Genomic DNA, 17,507 nt, shown 5'->3' with positions numbered 1-17,507 from the left:
CTATTTCTTCATTATTGTTTCAGATCCAACATTTTCATCCGGTAAAACCCATGAGAATTAAACACAGCGGGTGGTTTTTTTTGGAATTGCAGTCTCTGGATTTGCATATGAGTGGAAGGGAGATGAGATGAGTTTGCTGAGGGTGGGGGTGGGTTTATGGGTTTGGTGGTGGCTCTTTTGAAGGCACAACAATCATTCAGTTTCTGGGTTCTGTTCTGGGTTAGGAAGGGTTATTTCTGTGTAGGATGGTTAAAATGAAGAACAAAGATCAGGGTTAGGAAGGGTTCTTTTCTGGGTTAGGAATGGATTAATTTTAAAATTTATTTGTTAATTATAATTGATTAACACACTTGGAATAAAAGAAAATGAAAAAATACATGTGGAATTGATGATGACTGCGTAAAAATTGAGCCACATAAACATGAAACACGGGTAGAGACTTATTTAGATTAAAAAACAATTTCTAGGGATCCCAAATTGGAAAAAAATATTTCAGGGACTTATTTTCATATGTCATATAATTTCAGGAACCTACAGAGTATTTAAGCCATTTTTGTATTATGGATAAACTTTGGTGGCTTATACCCTAAATCATATCTCTTCTAAACTAGTCCCTTACTATCTTTGGTCTCTCTTAGCTTCCTCTTTGTATGGTGTTAGAGCCTCATCTTCCCATCGAAACTCACCTTCCCCAACCCTCCTTCAGATGTCATTGATCATTGAACTAGTGAGTATGGACCTCAAATCCAATCATACATTAGTGGTGTTTAAGGAGTAGAGGGGAAAGAAGAAATGAGAAGAAGGTGGAGAAAAAGAGACAATGGCTCGGGGTACGGAGGAGGAAGAGGCAGGCAACAAAGGGGACGTGTTGGGGCGTGGAGTAGCAATGATTGAGTAGTTTTTTATCCATTAATTAATCTGAATAGAAGTTTTGGTAAATTACTCAAAAAAAAATTATAAATATAGACACTATAGAGTATTCAATTCTTCCTATACTATGGAATACTTTTGGCCAATTTCTACTTTTTTAACTAATGTTAGAATTAAAATAATAGTTAGTTAGTTAGTTTAATCTTACAAATCTAGGAAAAATGATAGAAATACAATTTAATTAAATCACGTATAATATACAAGTTATGCTTAAACATTTTACTAATCTATTGAAACTAGTTATGCTTAAAAGTAAGACATCTTTCAAATAATTAACCCAACAGAACCAGAGACAATTTGTGACCAGCAATTAGTGATTGGAGCGAAAATGCAATTGTGTAACTTTTGATTAAAACACCCAAATATGGTATGAGAATCAGCAACTAGTGCCATGATTTATATATTTGTGGTCTGGCTATAACCATTCATTGAAAACTGAATTGTGAGTTTCAAAATCATTGTTAAATGGTCAACATATAAGGTAGACACTGCATATGTATTGTCCAAATAGTCCATGAACTAAATAAAAAGAAAGTCATACAAGCATTGTGAGAAGCAAATAGTAGAAAATCTCTTCGAATTTATTATCTTCTATTATCCATAAACAACTTGTCCTGTATCAAGAAACCTCAAATCACTGAATTTTTAAACCAGGACGTAGAACTGGCTTCCAAAAGGGAACTAAACTACATCATTTCAGACTGCTGCATGATACTCATCTATAGTTTGTTTCATGGCATCCAATTGTGACATGACAAATTCCACCTTCTGGTAACAAATCTCATTGGCTATTCTTGAACCATAATCACATTTCTCAAAAGGGCGATATTCACAAGCACTTTTGATTTCATCACGCAACGCCACCTGGATGTCCTAAAAGATTTACAAAGGGGGAAAAATCAAATTCATGATGATGAACCAAAATAAGAACATGGTCATTGATCATAAGTACACAGTTCTATTCACTAGCTGAATTTTACAGCATCATTTCACTAGCTGAAACTAAGCTAGCTGACAGTCAGGAAGAAATGGAAAAGGGTTATAGTTACACCAAAAAGCCACAAACACACCACTCCACATTCAATTAATTTAAGTCATAGTACCATTCTAACGAAACAAAACTCATTCTAGTTAAAATTTAGCAAGCATTGCCTAACACAGCTAATTTTTCTAAAAGTAATATTCCAAATACATTCCACACAAAAGCATCTTTGCACCAATTACACACACATAGCAGGAAGTAACTTTAAATGAATGGAGTTGGTCTTTATCACATAAGCCAATACAAAATATATACACTATAAGGGAACATAAGTAGCCACTATGGCAGTATGGCTAAAGTAACTTCAAATGTTAAAAGTCAGATCTTACAGTTAATGACATAAGTTTGGAATCATGTGATGAAAGACATCTATGTATGGGGATATCACAGTTCAGACTCTATCCAGCTCAGAGAAATGTTGGTTTCAAGTAATATATGTGGTGTTATAACCAGATGAATCTAAACTTCTTATTGTTATGAAATACCTGGTGTTCATCTTTATATTATGTTAACTGCTAAAATGAACCACTATAATATTTGAAGTTATAATAGTGCAGTTTCGGTAGTGTGTGCCTTTTCGGGCACTTAAACCTATAATGCCACCCTCTTACCATACATTAAACAACAACAAACCCCTCTTACCATACATTAAATCATTGATAGACAAAATAATAAATTGATTTCTGAGAGACAAAAACCTTGATTAATTGCATGAATTCAAGACAGTGATTTTGGACCACATCTTTCCGAGGACCAAGTGGGCTTGCAAGCTCATCCATAACTCCTCCTGCAAGCTCTAAAACCTTGACAATTCTCTGCACATCACCAAGAACAAAATCAATTAGAACAAACAGCCAGCAACATTGCTTCTTCTTAATGCTATGAAAATTTACCTTTTCCACATTCTGAAGTCGCTGCAAAGAAGTTGTCTGGCCCTGCGGATCCATGGATGTTATTTCTAGTACAAGTCTGTACAACAAATTTTTATTAGACTAAAACATGAGCAAGACTTAGGTAGCATTTGGCCCAGCTTTTTTAGAACTTAAAAGTTACTTATAAGTTAAAGTTAAAAATAAGAGCTTTAAAAATAAAGCTAAAGTTGTTTGGTGGTTTTCATATTTTAATATCTTAAATGTAACTTTTAAGTTAAAATTTGTTTGATCAATAATGAATGTCTTTTCATATATACTCATCTAAACATTTTATCAAACAGTTGGTATGCAAGCTTATATATACAAAAGTTGATATCATTCATCTATAAACAACATCAGAAACATTTTTCATCCATGAAGCACTCACTAACATGATAATTTATGTGGAAAATCCATCAAAATTAACCTCTTTTATATCATGTTAATTTCATTTTAAAACCAGAAAAAAACTACAAAAAGAAAAAGGTGAAGAGGACCCTGTGAACATTGCCTGCAGAGTTCACGACTAATCCTAACACCATGGCATGACCCATCTCACTTTGCCATTCTCTTCTAATTCTGTCTTATTTTTAGCATTCTTACTTCAAAAGAAAGTCTGAAACAAAGTTCAAAAGTTTAAACAGAGACTCAAAGTCTGAAACCAGGAAAAATTAATGAAGATTTTTCCTGGAGAAAACAGGGGAAAACAGAGTAACAAGGATGAATTGATGAAGTTGAACTCTGCAATCTCACAACACCCCACCAAAAATCGACTATGCATATAATCCACCTCGTAACGACGACGAAATACAGGGCGAACAGAAGATGAATTGATGAAGAGTTGAAGACAAAGTTGAAAGAACAGAAACGTACGACTACCGGCGTGAGAACCAGAGGAGATTTGCGGGCAAAGAAAGGAGACGATGAAAGAACAAAAACGCACGGCTACTGCTGTGAGAAGGGAGTTGGGTTTGGCACCCCACCTATGGGGCTTGGCACCCCACTTTATCAAATACGGAATTTAAAATTCCGTATTCTCCCTATTGAATACGGGACTTAAAATTCCGTACTGTATTTAAGCATGCGTGTCACATTTTCAACCACTCATTATATACTAAAACAGATACGGAATTTTATTTTCCATATTGATACGGAACTTTAAATTCCGTATTTAATAAAGTGGGGTGCAAAGCCTAAGGGGTGGGGCACCAAACTCAATTCCCCTGTGAGAACGGGAGGAGAGATCGAAAATGGTGGGAGGTGAGAGACTAATAAGTTACTTTTAAGTAAAAACTCTCTCCATAACTTTTTTCTAAAAAGTTACTTATTTCTATTTTAGTTATAAAAAATAAGTTACTTAAAATTTTAGAGCTTTTTTAAAATTGTGTTTGGCCCAACTTATTTTAAAAGTAACTTAAAAGTCAAAAATAAGTTGGGCAAAACACTACCTTAATAGCTATCAAAAGCACACTTCATAATTTATAGCTTAAATCGCATAATTTAGCAGTAACAAAGAGAGTTTAGGGTTTAATTAAATAACATCAGGTCACAACTATTCATAAATTGAGATCATATACAATAAGCTCTAGTTTATCAGAATTCAGAACCAAATAAAATTCAATATAAAGATGAGCAAATTGCATACACAATAAGAGAAGAGAAATTAGTTAAACAACAGGAATCAAATGCGGGCTAACTAAGCAATTGAAGCCATTAACTAAAACAAAAACTATAAAAACATGAATGCAAACATTTTCTATGACCTACAAGATCGGATACCAGAGCTACGACAGAGATTTGAGCGGCGGACGGCGGAAGACAGCGGCACAGGGACGTGTTTTGGGTGTAGCGGTGGATTGAGGTTCAAGTGTGTTTGACGAGAGGTGAGAGATGAGCTTTGAAAGGGTGATTTCTCGGATGTAATTGCAATTTCCAAATTCTTTTTTTTTTTGAACTTCATTTTTTTTTGGTAAATAGGAAAATTAAACAACGAAACTACGAGTTAAACAAATCCTCCTTAAGAAGTGGCAACAACGCCGCCGGAGGAGAAACTAAATCAGTCGTCGCACATTGCAATCTCGCCCCAAGACCTGCCAGGCAATCTGTCAGTGCATTCCCTTCACGAGGAACATGATAAATCTTCACCTGCCAATTTCGCGAAAGCAAGAGATGAATGTCCATCAACAAACTACCATATTGATGAAAATCATAATGACCTTTCCCTGCTCGAACCAACTCCAGGCAATCGACACCACATATAACTTCTTCCAATTGTGACGCCAGAGAAACTTCAAACCCAACAACAAAGCTTGTAGTTCTGCATAAAAGGGATCCCCACTACCAGCACCCGCATAAAAACCTCCAAGGCGGGGCCCCTGTGGAATCACGAACAAGACCCCCCATTCCCATATGATGTTGAACATGGTTACATGCCTCATCCACGATACAAGAAACAAACCCACTTGGAGGTGGCTTCCAGTAAGCCCGCGTCTGCCACTCTTGGATCTGCAGCCCCAAGCCACCGACCATGCTCCGCCAAGTCTCTCCTAATTTCCTCACACACATAAGAAACAATCCATCTTCGATCTCCAAGGACCATTTAGTTCCGCCACCGCCATTGTCGCCAGAGCACTACAAGGAACAAAAGCATGTTACCACTGTCATCACTTTTGTCATCACCATCGTCGTTAGCCCACTGCCACCCCTAACCCCACCACCACAATCACCATTGCTACCATTGTCGCCACTACCACCTTCACTTTTTGTGCTTCAGTGTCGTCATTACCACCACCACCTCCACTACCACCGCTACCACCACCATGACTACCCCACCTCCTTCATCACCACTTTTCATCATTGGTTGGTGGTGGTGGCATAGGCGATTTCCATGGTGATAGAGATGGTGATGGCAGCGGTGTTGACAATGGACGTGGTGGTAATGGTGGCGATGTAGGTGGTAGCATCGAAGATGACGATGGTGGTGAAAAGGTGGTGGCAGTGACGATGACGGTAGTGGTGGGGAGATGACAGTGATGGTGGTGGCGGCGATGCTTGAAAATGAAAAACGACGTTTTGGTTTTTTTTTTCCTTGAAAATTAAAAACAACAAATTCAAACACTTGTTTTTTTTCTATTTTATTTACACTCGCTTTCTATTATTATCACTTTCTTTTTTTCATAACACATTATATTTTTACCTTTTTCTTTCTCATTAACAGTGAGTGTGACAACAAATAACATTAATGTAATTCTGGGTATACACTTACTTATGGAATATATAAAGAGAAGGAGGAGGAGAATGCCGATGGTTCTATCTCTTTATTTAATATTTGTGGAGGACGAATATGACAGAAGAATGATGAAGATTTGAAAATATTTTAAGAAGATGAAGATTTAACTTAGGGGATTAGGATTAAGAATTAGACATTAAAGAAGATGAATAACATGAAGGTGATGAATAACACTTAATTATCACCAATTTTGATTTTTATTTAAATGATGAGGACGAATTTGAAGTTTGATTTTAATATAACATAAACATGTGGGCGTGTTGCTAGGCTTGGCCGAACACACAGACAACCTCATATTTTTTTTGATAGGCAATCAGAATTATATTGAATAGAAGTACAACGGGTACTTCAACCCAATACAAGGAGAAAGAAGAAGAGAAAGAGAGATAAACTAAGAACTAACAAGTACAAAAACAAAGGCCCTAATAATGATGAAACTACCCACCTAATACCAACTTGAAAATAGACTTAACAAAACTAGCCTCATTAAAACCTTACTAGGATAAAACCCTCTTGGAAAAACCTAGAAAGGAAAAAGAATACTAATTTTGAAAAGTCAAGAGGATTTTCAAGGAGGTTTACAAAGGAATCTAGTAATCCACCCCAAACCCAGCTTTCAATCCGTGCTGAAGTTTATACACCAACCAATGAATCCATGCAAATAAAACCAAGCTGTCCACAGATAATACAACCACCAATTTGTATCCATTATATGTTTCCTTCAAGGAGCCCAACCACCAAGTCTTTTCCTCCTAGTGGAAAAAGCACCAACCAACCTCATCTGATAAGATGTTTTTGCAATTTTAGGGACGAAAACTAAATCCCACTATAAATATAGAGACAAAAAAGATATTTAAAACTAAACTATATGTTTTTTGTGTTTTTCATTTATTTTTTTGCTCAGGTACATACAAAATTCTTCCGGTCACTATCCCTACACTACTAAGGGGAAATAAACATATATAACCCTAAATTATATGTTATCATCAATTTTCTAAATCATTTTTTATGCAACTTTCTAACACCAAAAACAATATACAATGCGACTTAAAAAAAAACAATATACTACAATTGCATTCCAAGCCCATCTGTATCAAATCCAGTAGTCAATTGACAGGCTCTGAAAGCATCCTTACTCCCATAATCATCCCTGCATTTGTATGATTTCACTACTCTTGCATCAAATCCAATAGGCCTCCTAGTGGAAAAAGCACCAACAGATGACTCAATTGTTCTCTTGTAAGAACTAAACCACTTGGCTTGCATGTATCCACTTCTCCTCCAAGGAGGTATATGCAGATCCATGCTTTTCATAGACTCCTCAATAGCACTGCACATTACCCTCACAACCTGCTTCATCTCTTCAACTTTACCAACAAAAACATGAGGGAACACATCAAGTAAAGCAGAATATTGATTTGTGGGACGAGCTATTTCAAATTGTGCAACAAGGGAAATCTCAACAATGTAGCGGCTTCCGACGAAATTCACATCAATGTACTCATATTCACTGCCCGGGAATTTTCTATTTTTTTCCCACTTAGATTTGCAAAGCCCTACAATAATTAAAAGTAAATAAGTTAATCAAAACAAATCAACTAAACTAACGAAGACTAGCAAAATTTTATATTATCATCGGTAATCGCAATTGCCGCCGCAATTGGGATGCATCAACTACATTCAATTGCGGACACAATGTAATGAGTTGGAGTCTTGTATGAACAGTCATCGCAATTGTGGACACATAAACTGCATTTGTCCGCAATTCCGCAGCTGACAACCGAAACTCCGATTTAAAACCCTAGAACAGCAGGGTAAGGGTAAATGAGTAATTACCAGCATCAAAACCTCTTTCACGCAAGCGAGACATGAAGAGACGTTTGAATCCAGGCAAGGAGGTGTCTTCCCCAACAAGACTCCATGCGAGTTCAGCTTCTCTCCTAATCTCTTCTTTGCAGGCATCATCATCATCATCACCTTCACCACCAGCAAAAATCTCCTTCAACGTCTCCAATTTGTCGTTGTCAGAATCATCGAACCAATCCAAATTCTCAACATCTTCGCCTTCGCCTTCTCTATGATCATTCTTCTCCATGAACGATTTCACGAGATCTGATAAATCAGTTGAGGAGGAGTATTCGGTGCTATCGCAAGGCCTCACGCGTTTCATGTCAGCGTCAAAGGCTGCCGCCACCCTCTGAAAACTCGTCGGAATCGTATTCCTTGCCATGGTTAATGGATAAGAACGGTAGGTGTGGGGTTATGAATGTGTGTTGAAAATTGAAATAAATGGTGAAATGTGACGTTGGAGAGAAAAAGATGACACGAAGAAGAAGATGGATAAGAATCACAACAACGGAAAGCCTCATATTTATAGATAAAAATTGAGAATTGGAGAATTTATGGGTTAACTGCAGCGTGAATGTAGTCCAAATTACGACTTTTTTTCGATGAACCCAACATCCAAAAGCGTCTAGGTTCAGTTTGTCGAATTATCTTTTAAGTCACATACAGATGGATGTAGACAATATTATTTATTGGTAACGACTTCTAATTTCTATTACTTCTTCAATTAATATACTAATTTCTCCATAAATATTCCCTCTTATTAATTAATGTTATTTTTAAATTATCAAACTACAAATAAATAAATCCTTTTAAAATCACATTAGAAAAGAAATAAAAGGAGTAACTCCGTTTGTGGTTAAATTGTTCAATGTAATATCAATAAGTGCTAGCAAGTAGCAATATATGTTTTCACACTTGTAAATACATTTTTTATATGCAAGATAAGGTTGGTTCATGCGCGTAGTTCAACCTTCAAGTTTAAAGGACTCCTTACAGTGGGCTTTAAGCCCTCCACAATATCAAAAAAAAAAGACTCCTTACAATTACATAAAAGGATGTACTAAATATAATATCTATCATTTACTTTTGTTTAATAAAAACTTTTATATACTGTAATTTTGCTAGAGGATGTGAGACATTTTCATGGAAGGGATAAGAGAATTTACTTTTATAACCTTACATGTGATTATTGGTTGAGTAGTTATGAGGATATTTTAGTCAACTTAACCAAAATGTTTCAAATCCATCTTTCTTCCTCTCCAAAACCTAATATTTGGGGAGAACCAAAATTATGAGAAATTTTAGGTCCCTTCATACCTAACCCCTCTTATAACCCGCTAGAGTTCATCTACAACCAAAATTGTACATTTGCTTTTGGTGCTCTTCAAGGGATAATAGAAATAGAGCACTACAAAACAATCAATTGACTCACAACACAATTGTTTTTCTTTATTACACTTAGAAAAATTATTACACAAGACTATCTAAACAAGCCTTAACACAAAAAGAAATAACTAAAGAATGAGTAAATTTTCAAATGCGTATATGAGATCCTTTCCATGAAGCTTGGTAAGCTTAAGCAACTATCATTGTGTTATGACCACAAGAAATATATCTGAATCTAACACTGCAATACTATTCACTATGTCTTTTACCCTGAGTATAACATTCTCCAACCAATAGTCATTAGTATCATTATTATTACTCAAGATATCTACATCATCCTTGCAATTATAAGCTCAAACAACTTTCATATATCTTAACCCACATGTAAGAAGGAGACCACTCTCTACCGCGAGCAGCTCCGCATGAAATGAACCCCCCTACCAAAGCAGTCAGAGAACCCAGACAACCATCTTTTCGTAAGATCACAAATAATGCCTCCACCATCCATGCTATCTCTACCTCATATCCAACTACCATCAACACAAGTTTCAACAATATCCTCCATCAAACTCCTACTCAAGGTAATTTTGGAATGTGAAATGAACACCACCCTCGTGAAGAAAGCAATAGACTTTTTTTTTTTTATGGTTATCAAGTTGGACTAGTTTGAGTGAATATTGGGCCCAATCCAATATTTTGAGGCCTGATAGAATCCGAACCCGGGTATATTTATGATATTATCACACGCAGTTTCAATTTAATTTTGAACAAGGGACGAGAATCGAGATTGAGCGTAGCATAATAATAATAATAATAATAATAATAATAATAATAATAATAATAGTGTTATACTACTAGTATCACATCGGTTTTGTCCCATTGCCTTACCTCTGCCGCTCCTCCGGTGCCTGCGTTCACCACCACTCGCATCGCCATCGCCATCGCCATCGCCATCGCCATCACATTCAGGTTCGATTCACTCTTCTCTCCTCACTTCACCTTCCAATGTCAATGCAATGTTGCTTCTATTTACATTCCAAACTCCAACTTCAATTCCTTCCACTCTCTCATTCTCTCTGTTGCTTCTTTACTTTTTCTCTCTCACTATTTTTCTAACCCTAACCCTAATTGTTCTCTTCCCCTACTCTGACAATTGAATTCCCCCTTTTTCACTTGCCGATTAACAAATCTACCCCCCCTCCGAGATTCGTTGTTCGATTCACTTCACCTTGAATCCATTTTTGCCTCGAGATAAATGGAAAATAGCACTGGTATTTCATACTTTTCATCCTATTTGCTACTTCACATTGAATCCATATCGCTCCCGTTCAATTAGGGCATGCAGAGTTCAACTTGTTCGCTATTTCATCAATTGCATTGATTCTGCTTTTTTTCCTTTTGGATTTGACATTTGATCGCGTGCGTGTGCTTTGTTGTGTGTTAATTAAGAATTTAATACCTCTTTAGATTTCGTGCGTGTCTGCGCTTTTAATATCAGCAAAAAGAAAATTCCAAATCTCAGTAGGTATTTTCAACTTTTTTTTTCTCTTCAGTTTTAGGGATTTGAGATTTTTTCTCTTGCTTTTAGTTTTTGTTATCAGGCAAGGATCCAAATGTAGAGTTCTGTAGGTTTCTACTGTTAATTCTGAATACGTTACGGTTCCGCTGTCATTGAATTGCATCCATGTTTGCACTTGAGCTAGTTTTTTCATTTTATGTTGACTTTATACATTTATCATGCTTTCATTGCGATACGACATGTTCCCGTATGCGATCTATGTGTACTGCTTGCCTTAATTGCTTTGTCTCTATCCCTTAAAAAAAATTTGTGCGATTGATTTGGGTTTTCGCTTGTGCGGCTTGCAGGACTATTTTACTTCTGAAGCTCCGAAATATAGGTAAAAAAACCTCCGAGCTGTAGAGGAGGATGGCAGAAACTTTGTCTAGCTTCTGGGGTCCAGTCACATCTACCAAAGAGTGTTGTGAAACAAATTATGCACATTCCTCTTACATTGCAGAATTCTATAACACTATATCCAATGTTCCGACAATTCTTTTGGCTCTCATTGGTCTTATAAATGCATTATGGCAACGGTTTGAGAAAAGATTCAGTGTTCTTCACCTATCAAATATGACACTTGCCATTGGAAGCATGGTGTACCATGCCACACTGCAGCGTGTGTAAGTATTGATCTTTATCTTTAACTTCTTTTTCCATTCATTTGTGTGAATTTGTCTTTGCTTTCCTGATTGGTTTCATTTTATTTCAAATTACTTGGCGTGATAAAAATGAAGTTGGCATTTGATAGAACTGTTTGTTACATAATTGAAGAATTCAGAGTTAAGGTGTTTGCAAGAGATATATTACTGTACTCTGGACCCATATTGTCAAGGGGCATGGATTTTTATCACCATTAATCTGTCCATATGTCTACAGCTTTTCTTATTCACATGGCTCATTTGATCTTCATATAAATGAATATTTAGTGTCACTTTCTCTTACCTTACAAAGATCACATTTTTATTTATTCTTTATCATGCAACTTAAATTTATCTATATTCTACACCCTTACAATGGGAACATAAACTCCCTAATGATGTCAATGGTGGATGGTGGAAAGCCAAAGTTTTGCCATACAGATGTGGCAGATGGTGCTGCGGCCTATGGCCGAAGCATAGAGCTATAAAATATACACATATTATACTGCTGAATGGAATAGTAATACTAATAACGTACTTAAAAGGCAATAAATTAGAAACATAGCCTAGGAAGTAATTTATAAGTATTGCTAACTTGAGAGATCTTGTCATAACTTAAGAGGTTCAGAGGTTAAATCTGCACAATAAGAGAACAATTGGAAATGAAAAAGCAGAGAGAAAGTAAGTGAAATAACACAGGTACAGACTCAGGAACAGCTAACCTCTATCCAAAAAAAGTGAGACAGGGAGAGAGGAATTAATAACAAGAGAGTTGACAATAGAGAGGAAATAATTGTGGGAATAAAAGGAACAAAAAATCATAGAGAACAGTGATAAGCAAGGCACACATATCAGAGATGTTAGTTGAGAGGATCAAAGATCAAAACAGTGGTGAGGATATGCAGATGATGTTAGGACCCCATTGCAAGGTATGGGACTTGAGTCCCACATTGGAAGTATGGGATTCTAATGTGGGGTTTATAAGGCCTTGGGCTCTCCAACTACAGCAGCTAGCTTTTGTGGTGTGGTTCTCCCAAGGTTCTTATCAATGGTATCAGAGCCTTCCACCATGTCTCTGAGCTGCAAACGAGCGGCGCGGGTGGTGACGCCGGCATTGCAGTGTTCGCTCGGGACTAGTCGTGGGGCTAGTGCACAGCCAGCCCGCGTGGGCGCCGGGGCTGCGGAGCGTGGTGGGATGTTAGGACCCCATTGCAAGGTATGGGACTTGAGTCTCACATTGGAAGTATGGGATTCTAATGTGGGGTTTATAAGGCCTTGGGCTCTCCAACTACAGCAGCTAGCTTTTGTGGTGTGGTTCTCCCAAGGTTCTTATCAGATGGAGAACGAAGTCCACTCTGATTTAGACATGGCTCATTCATTGGAGATGGATGGGGTGGTTCAAATAATTGATGTGGAGTTCGTTCAGTTTGCAGAGGTCATTGAATGTGATAGTGGTTGCACAGTCTAGGGATTTCATAGTTTGCTTTTGAAAATATTAAAAAATGTCTTTATAAAAGTCAAAATCGCTATTTCTGCCTTGAACTACCATGCACCGTGACACAAGCAGCTGACATTTGCCACCACATAGGACCCACCATGTCATGCTTGTCTGATGGTGGTTTGCTCCAATCCTAGCACCCCATGATGTGGTGACTATATGACAACAGTTTTTTGTTTCAGCGTTGAAGAAATATGTAAAATTTATAAATAATGTTAGGATATGAAGCCTTTATATGGACATGACATAGTGTACTGTTAGCATATCTAGAAAGCATGGATATTAGTATGACATGGTATATATAGAGATTAATACAATGTGTAAAAGTAGCATAAAGCACAAATCTTAAGTCAATAGAGAGAATCGATTTCTTAATAGTGAATATTTGTCATTGTAGAATAATAAAATGCTCTAACTTATCTAATCATTGTTCCATTTTCATCTTTAACTGTATGAAAATTCAAAAATTGTTAAATGGAGATAGGAGTCACTGAAACTGAAAATTCTATGAAGTGTTGAATATGTGTTTAGTTACTCTTTTGTTGTCTCCATGCTTCTGTGTTTGTGGCCATCCTTTTCATTTCCACCAATGGGGTCTGCTCTTGCATACTGGATTGAACTTGTGACTATAAGTAACTGATAACTATATGTTTGAGTGTTGAACCATTTCGGTACTAGTGAGCTTGTTGAAATTGCAAATTCTTCATATATATATATATATATATATATATATATATATATATATATATATATATATATATACAGTGTTAATTCTGGTATAGTAGAATGGATAGTTTGTTTCTGGATTTAGTTAAGATAGTTAAAATTTCTTACAGATATAAGTCGGATTTTGAACCTCCTTATTTTTAATGTAATTTTTTTGGTAGTTATAATGTACATAGGTGTACTTGTGATAACCAGTCATAGTTAAATTTTTGGTTGACTTCAATTTTTTTTCCGATTTTGTCCTCCATGTGCCTCAACGTTTCATCCAAAAGTCTGCTCTCAATTTTGTCTTCTTTTCCTTAAGGTTTCTTGTCCAAGAGATCCATTCTATCCGTCACTGTAGTCATGGTTGATTGATGAGTTCATTGACCTCAGCCCTCCGGATTCTCATCTCTTTGATCCGGCTGATTGGACAAAAATGATAGAGAAATAAAATTGAATCAAACCAAATTATAGAAATTACATAGAGCTGGCCTAGAGTCCAACACTTACAACACACCCTATTTTTTTATTATACCTAAAACATATATTCCTAACGGGCTAATACATAACTGCATAAATCCTATCATAAATTGCCCAAAACTGCTATTAACGCCTGCAACTTCTTTTAGACACGATTACAGCATATATTCCTAATACATAACTAGTTAACTACTTATACTGTCACGTTTTATTTGCTGCTTTATAATAGCATAAATAGGAAACTCGGTAAAATTTTCCTTCGCGTGCAGTTTAGCATTTGAATTTATTTCATGCACTTGAGTTAGCTCTTTACAAAACTTGTATCAAGTTTGTTGTTCTTTGGGGCTAAAGGGAGATACATGAGGCTAACGTCATACGAGTTTTAGAAATTTAGGTGACAACTTATCCACTTCAATGAATTCTGGACTAGATGTAGATGGATGTTAATTTTAGGGACTAAATGTATCTTTGCAACATCTTATAAACATTAGCGTACGCTATTTCCAATATACCCTCCCAGTTCCATTAGACTTTTTGTGTCGGAATGATGCGAATGAACTTTAAAGATGGAACCAACAGGAAAACAAACACTCCTTAAGTTACTTATTTATTCACCTTGAGAAAATAATTCTTTAGCTTTAATGCATGTATGATAAGAATTAATTTTCATTTATATTCTTCTTCTGTTAAATAAGCTAAGGATTAATTTTCATTTATATTCTTCTTCTGTTAAATAAGCACGACTATGTTGCTAAGTGTGTGTCCCTTATAAAAATGGTTTGTTTGAATATTTAGTTTGTTCATCAATAAATTCAATGTGTCTATTTTGGATGACTATTTATTGTTCAGATGTTGTGCTTTAATTTAGGCAACAGCAAGGCGATGAAACTCCTATGGTATGGGAGGTGCTGCTGTACATATACATCCTCTACTCTCCAGATTGGCATTACCGCAGTACAATGCCCATATTCCTCTTTCTGTATGGTGCTGGTTTTGCCATTGCCCATTCAGTGCTCAATTTTGGTATTGGCTTCAAAGTGCATTATATCATTCTATGCCTCCTCTGCGTTCCCAGGATGTACAAATACTACATTTACACTCAAGATGTTACTGCCAAGCGGCTCGCAAAGCTATTTGTAGGCACTCTTGTCTTTGGCAGTTTGTTTGGGTTCAGTGATCGTGTTTTCTGCAAGGAGATTTCCCGTTTGCCTTTCAACCCTCAGGGTCATGCTTTGTGGCATGTTTTCATGGGTTTCAATTCCTACTTTGCAAACACATTCCTAATGTTTTGCCGTGCTCAACAGCGTGGATGGTCTCCTAAAGTTGTTTATTTAATGGGGTTTTTACCTTACGTGAAGATTGAGAAATCAAAAAGCCAGTGACAGATATACGTGGGAAAAGAAGGAAGCTTTTTTTGTCATGATACATTTTGGCTAGATAAGCTGTTAGCAAACCTGTGTTCTCTTACTCTTTTCTCCCCTTCACTTGTGTGGTTAGATTGGCTTAAAAGTGATGATTGATTATTTACATATTTCGTCTTAGAAATAGGACCTGTAACATATTTATGCCAGTGGTACTCTTAAGCGTGGACTTTTCTTAGCTTTAAATTTGTGATGACACCCGAAAACATAATTTTGCTTACTGGTTGTTGAATTAATCCTCCTCACATTCTACATGTAATGTCTTGTGTAACCCTTTTTGGGTTTATTTTTTAGTATTACTAACAGTATGCAGTTTGCTGTTGTTTTCTATTGGAGATTTTTCTCTTCCGAAGTCAGCGATTTTGGCATTATTTTATGTACCTGTACTCTTTATGATACACTTCTGAAAGCTAGTTGGGATTCTCATGTTTTGTGCTATTGAGGAACTTTGGCACCAATTCATTGCAACTTTGTCTCTAGAAAGGCGCTGATGATGGTAATGTTGAATGTTGGCTTCATATTCTCCAGTTATGTGTAGCTTCTAGATATATCCTTCATGGAGAAAAAAACACATAAAAAGGTTGGCAATAAATTGCCTTATTTAAGTTGTGTATATGCTTATATTCGAGGTGTTAAATGTAAAAATTCGTTTCAATGTTATAATCTGTTTTTTCTCCTACATACGTACTACATCTGATAATAAAGCAATATACTTAGCAGTTTAGATTTGTTTATTGGTAGTGAGCTTCTAAATTATTTTTGTACGAACTCCAACATATGTTTTACTTTGTTTTTTTGGGGTTAAGCGTTATATTGGTCTCTGTCTTTGTCTCGCCGTCTGAGGTAAGTCCCTCCCCGGAAAATTTATTGCATTGAGTCCTCTTCTTTGAAATATTTTTGGGGCAGATCCTCGCCGGAGGGCGGAGCTCTGACGAGTGCTTAAATAGCATGCTGACTAAGGTTAATGAAGTGACGTGGCATTAAATAAATAAAAAAAAAAATAAAAAAAAAAACAAATTACAAGTCAGATTTTTAAACCTAATTATCCCCTCCCCAAATTAACCCAAAATTAACTTCATCTTCACAAAATCATCACCCAGAAATGAGCTTCATCATCACCTCCTCCTTCATCTTCATCATCAAAGGACCCAGATCTCCCCAACCCGCAACCTCACCCCCACCCCCTCACCTCACCCCAACCTGAAACCCATCTTCTTCATGGAGCCATCGTGACACATCCGAGCATCATCTTTCATTCTTCTTCTTCTTCATTGCACCCACGCTCAACAATGAAACCCACATCTGAGCTTGCCTCTCCCATCCTCATGGATCGATTTTGGGTTTCGCAGATCTGAGCTTGCCACCAATTTTCTTCTTCTTCTCTTCAGATCTGCTTTGAAGAACAATTTATTCTCTTCTCCGCTGTGAAGGTTAGGGTTTCGATTTCCTTCTCCCTTCAATCATTCATCTTCATCTTCTTCCTTTTACGCTTCCTGCATCTCTTCGAATTCGAATTTCAACCTGATTTACTCTTTATTTTTTTATTTTTTTTGTTTTTATTTTTTATTTTTTTTGAGGGTGAGTTTGCGGGTTGGGGTTTGAGTTTGAGGATGAAGTTGCAGGTGGGTGAGGGTGAGGGTGAGGGGTGGGGTTTCGGGTGAGGGTTTGGGGGTGAGGTTGCAGGTGGGTGAGGGTGATGGTGAGGCCTTGAGGGTGAGGTTGCAGGTGGGTGAGGGTGAGGTTGAAGTTGGGCGAGACCGTGAAGGTGAGGGGGGGGGGTGAAGTAGGGTGAGGG

The 17,507-nt window shown here is 36.8% G+C and overlaps 3 protein-coding genes across 7 annotated transcripts; 1 reads left to right on the top strand and 2 right to left on the bottom strand.

The window, feature by feature from the left end:
- Nucleotides 1-1,427: 1,427 nt before the first annotated feature.
- LOC130713854 (mediator of RNA polymerase II transcription subunit 11-like) lies at nucleotides 1,428-3,891 on the bottom strand. 4 transcript variants are annotated; one of them, XM_057563670.1, is made up of 4 exons: nucleotides 3,757-3,890; nucleotides 2,866-2,941; nucleotides 2,671-2,787; nucleotides 1,428-1,803 (listed from the first exon to the last, which is right to left on the bottom strand). In XM_057563670.1, the coding sequence occupies exons 2-4, from the start codon at nucleotides 2,917-2,919 to the stop codon at nucleotides 1,627-1,629; spliced, it is 348 nt and encodes a 115-aa protein (XP_057419653.1). In that variant the 5' UTR covers nucleotides 2,920-2,941; nucleotides 3,757-3,890; the 3' UTR covers nucleotides 1,428-1,626. The 4 variants fall into 4 exon arrangements, with proteins under 4 accessions (XP_057419653.1, XP_057419654.1, XP_057419651.1 ...); XM_057563671.1 differs by having other exon boundaries at nucleotides 3,674-3,864; XM_057563668.1 differs by having other exon boundaries at nucleotides 2,671-2,941; nucleotides 3,757-3,891.
- A 3,346-nt stretch (nucleotides 3,892-7,237) lies between these two features.
- LOC130710636 (uncharacterized) lies at nucleotides 7,238-8,402 on the bottom strand. The gene is made up of 2 exons (XM_057559963.1): nucleotides 8,009-8,402; nucleotides 7,238-7,728 (listed from the first exon to the last, which is right to left on the bottom strand). Exons 1-2 carry the CDS (start codon nucleotides 8,400-8,402, stop codon nucleotides 7,238-7,240), a joined length of 885 nt encoding a protein of 294 aa, XP_057415946.1.
- A 1,823-nt stretch (nucleotides 8,403-10,225) lies between these two features.
- On the top strand, nucleotides 10,226-16,068 carry LOC130711603 (alkaline ceramidase-like). 2 transcript variants are annotated; one of them, XM_057561289.1, is made up of 3 exons: nucleotides 10,226-10,375; nucleotides 11,273-11,587; nucleotides 15,160-16,068. In XM_057561289.1, exons 2-3 carry the CDS (start codon nucleotides 11,334-11,336, stop codon nucleotides 15,671-15,673), a joined length of 768 nt encoding a protein of 255 aa, XP_057417272.1. In that variant the 5' UTR covers nucleotides 10,226-10,375; nucleotides 11,273-11,333; the 3' UTR covers nucleotides 15,674-16,068. The 2 variants fall into 2 exon arrangements, with proteins under 2 accessions (XP_057417272.1, XP_057417273.1); XM_057561290.1 differs by lacking the exon at nucleotides 10,226-10,375 and adding an exon at nucleotides 10,483-10,677.
- Nucleotides 16,069-17,507: the final 1,439 nt, after the last annotated feature.

The sequence above is a fragment of the Lotus japonicus genome, chromosome 4 (assembly GCF_012489685.1).
Source record: "Lotus japonicus ecotype B-129 chromosome 4, LjGifu_v1.2".
NCBI classification, from domain to species: domain Eukaryota; kingdom Viridiplantae; phylum Streptophyta; class Magnoliopsida; order Fabales; family Fabaceae; genus Lotus; species Lotus japonicus.
The sequence above is the reverse complement of the archived record's forward strand: the minus strand, read 5'-3'. Positions and strand labels throughout refer to the sequence as shown.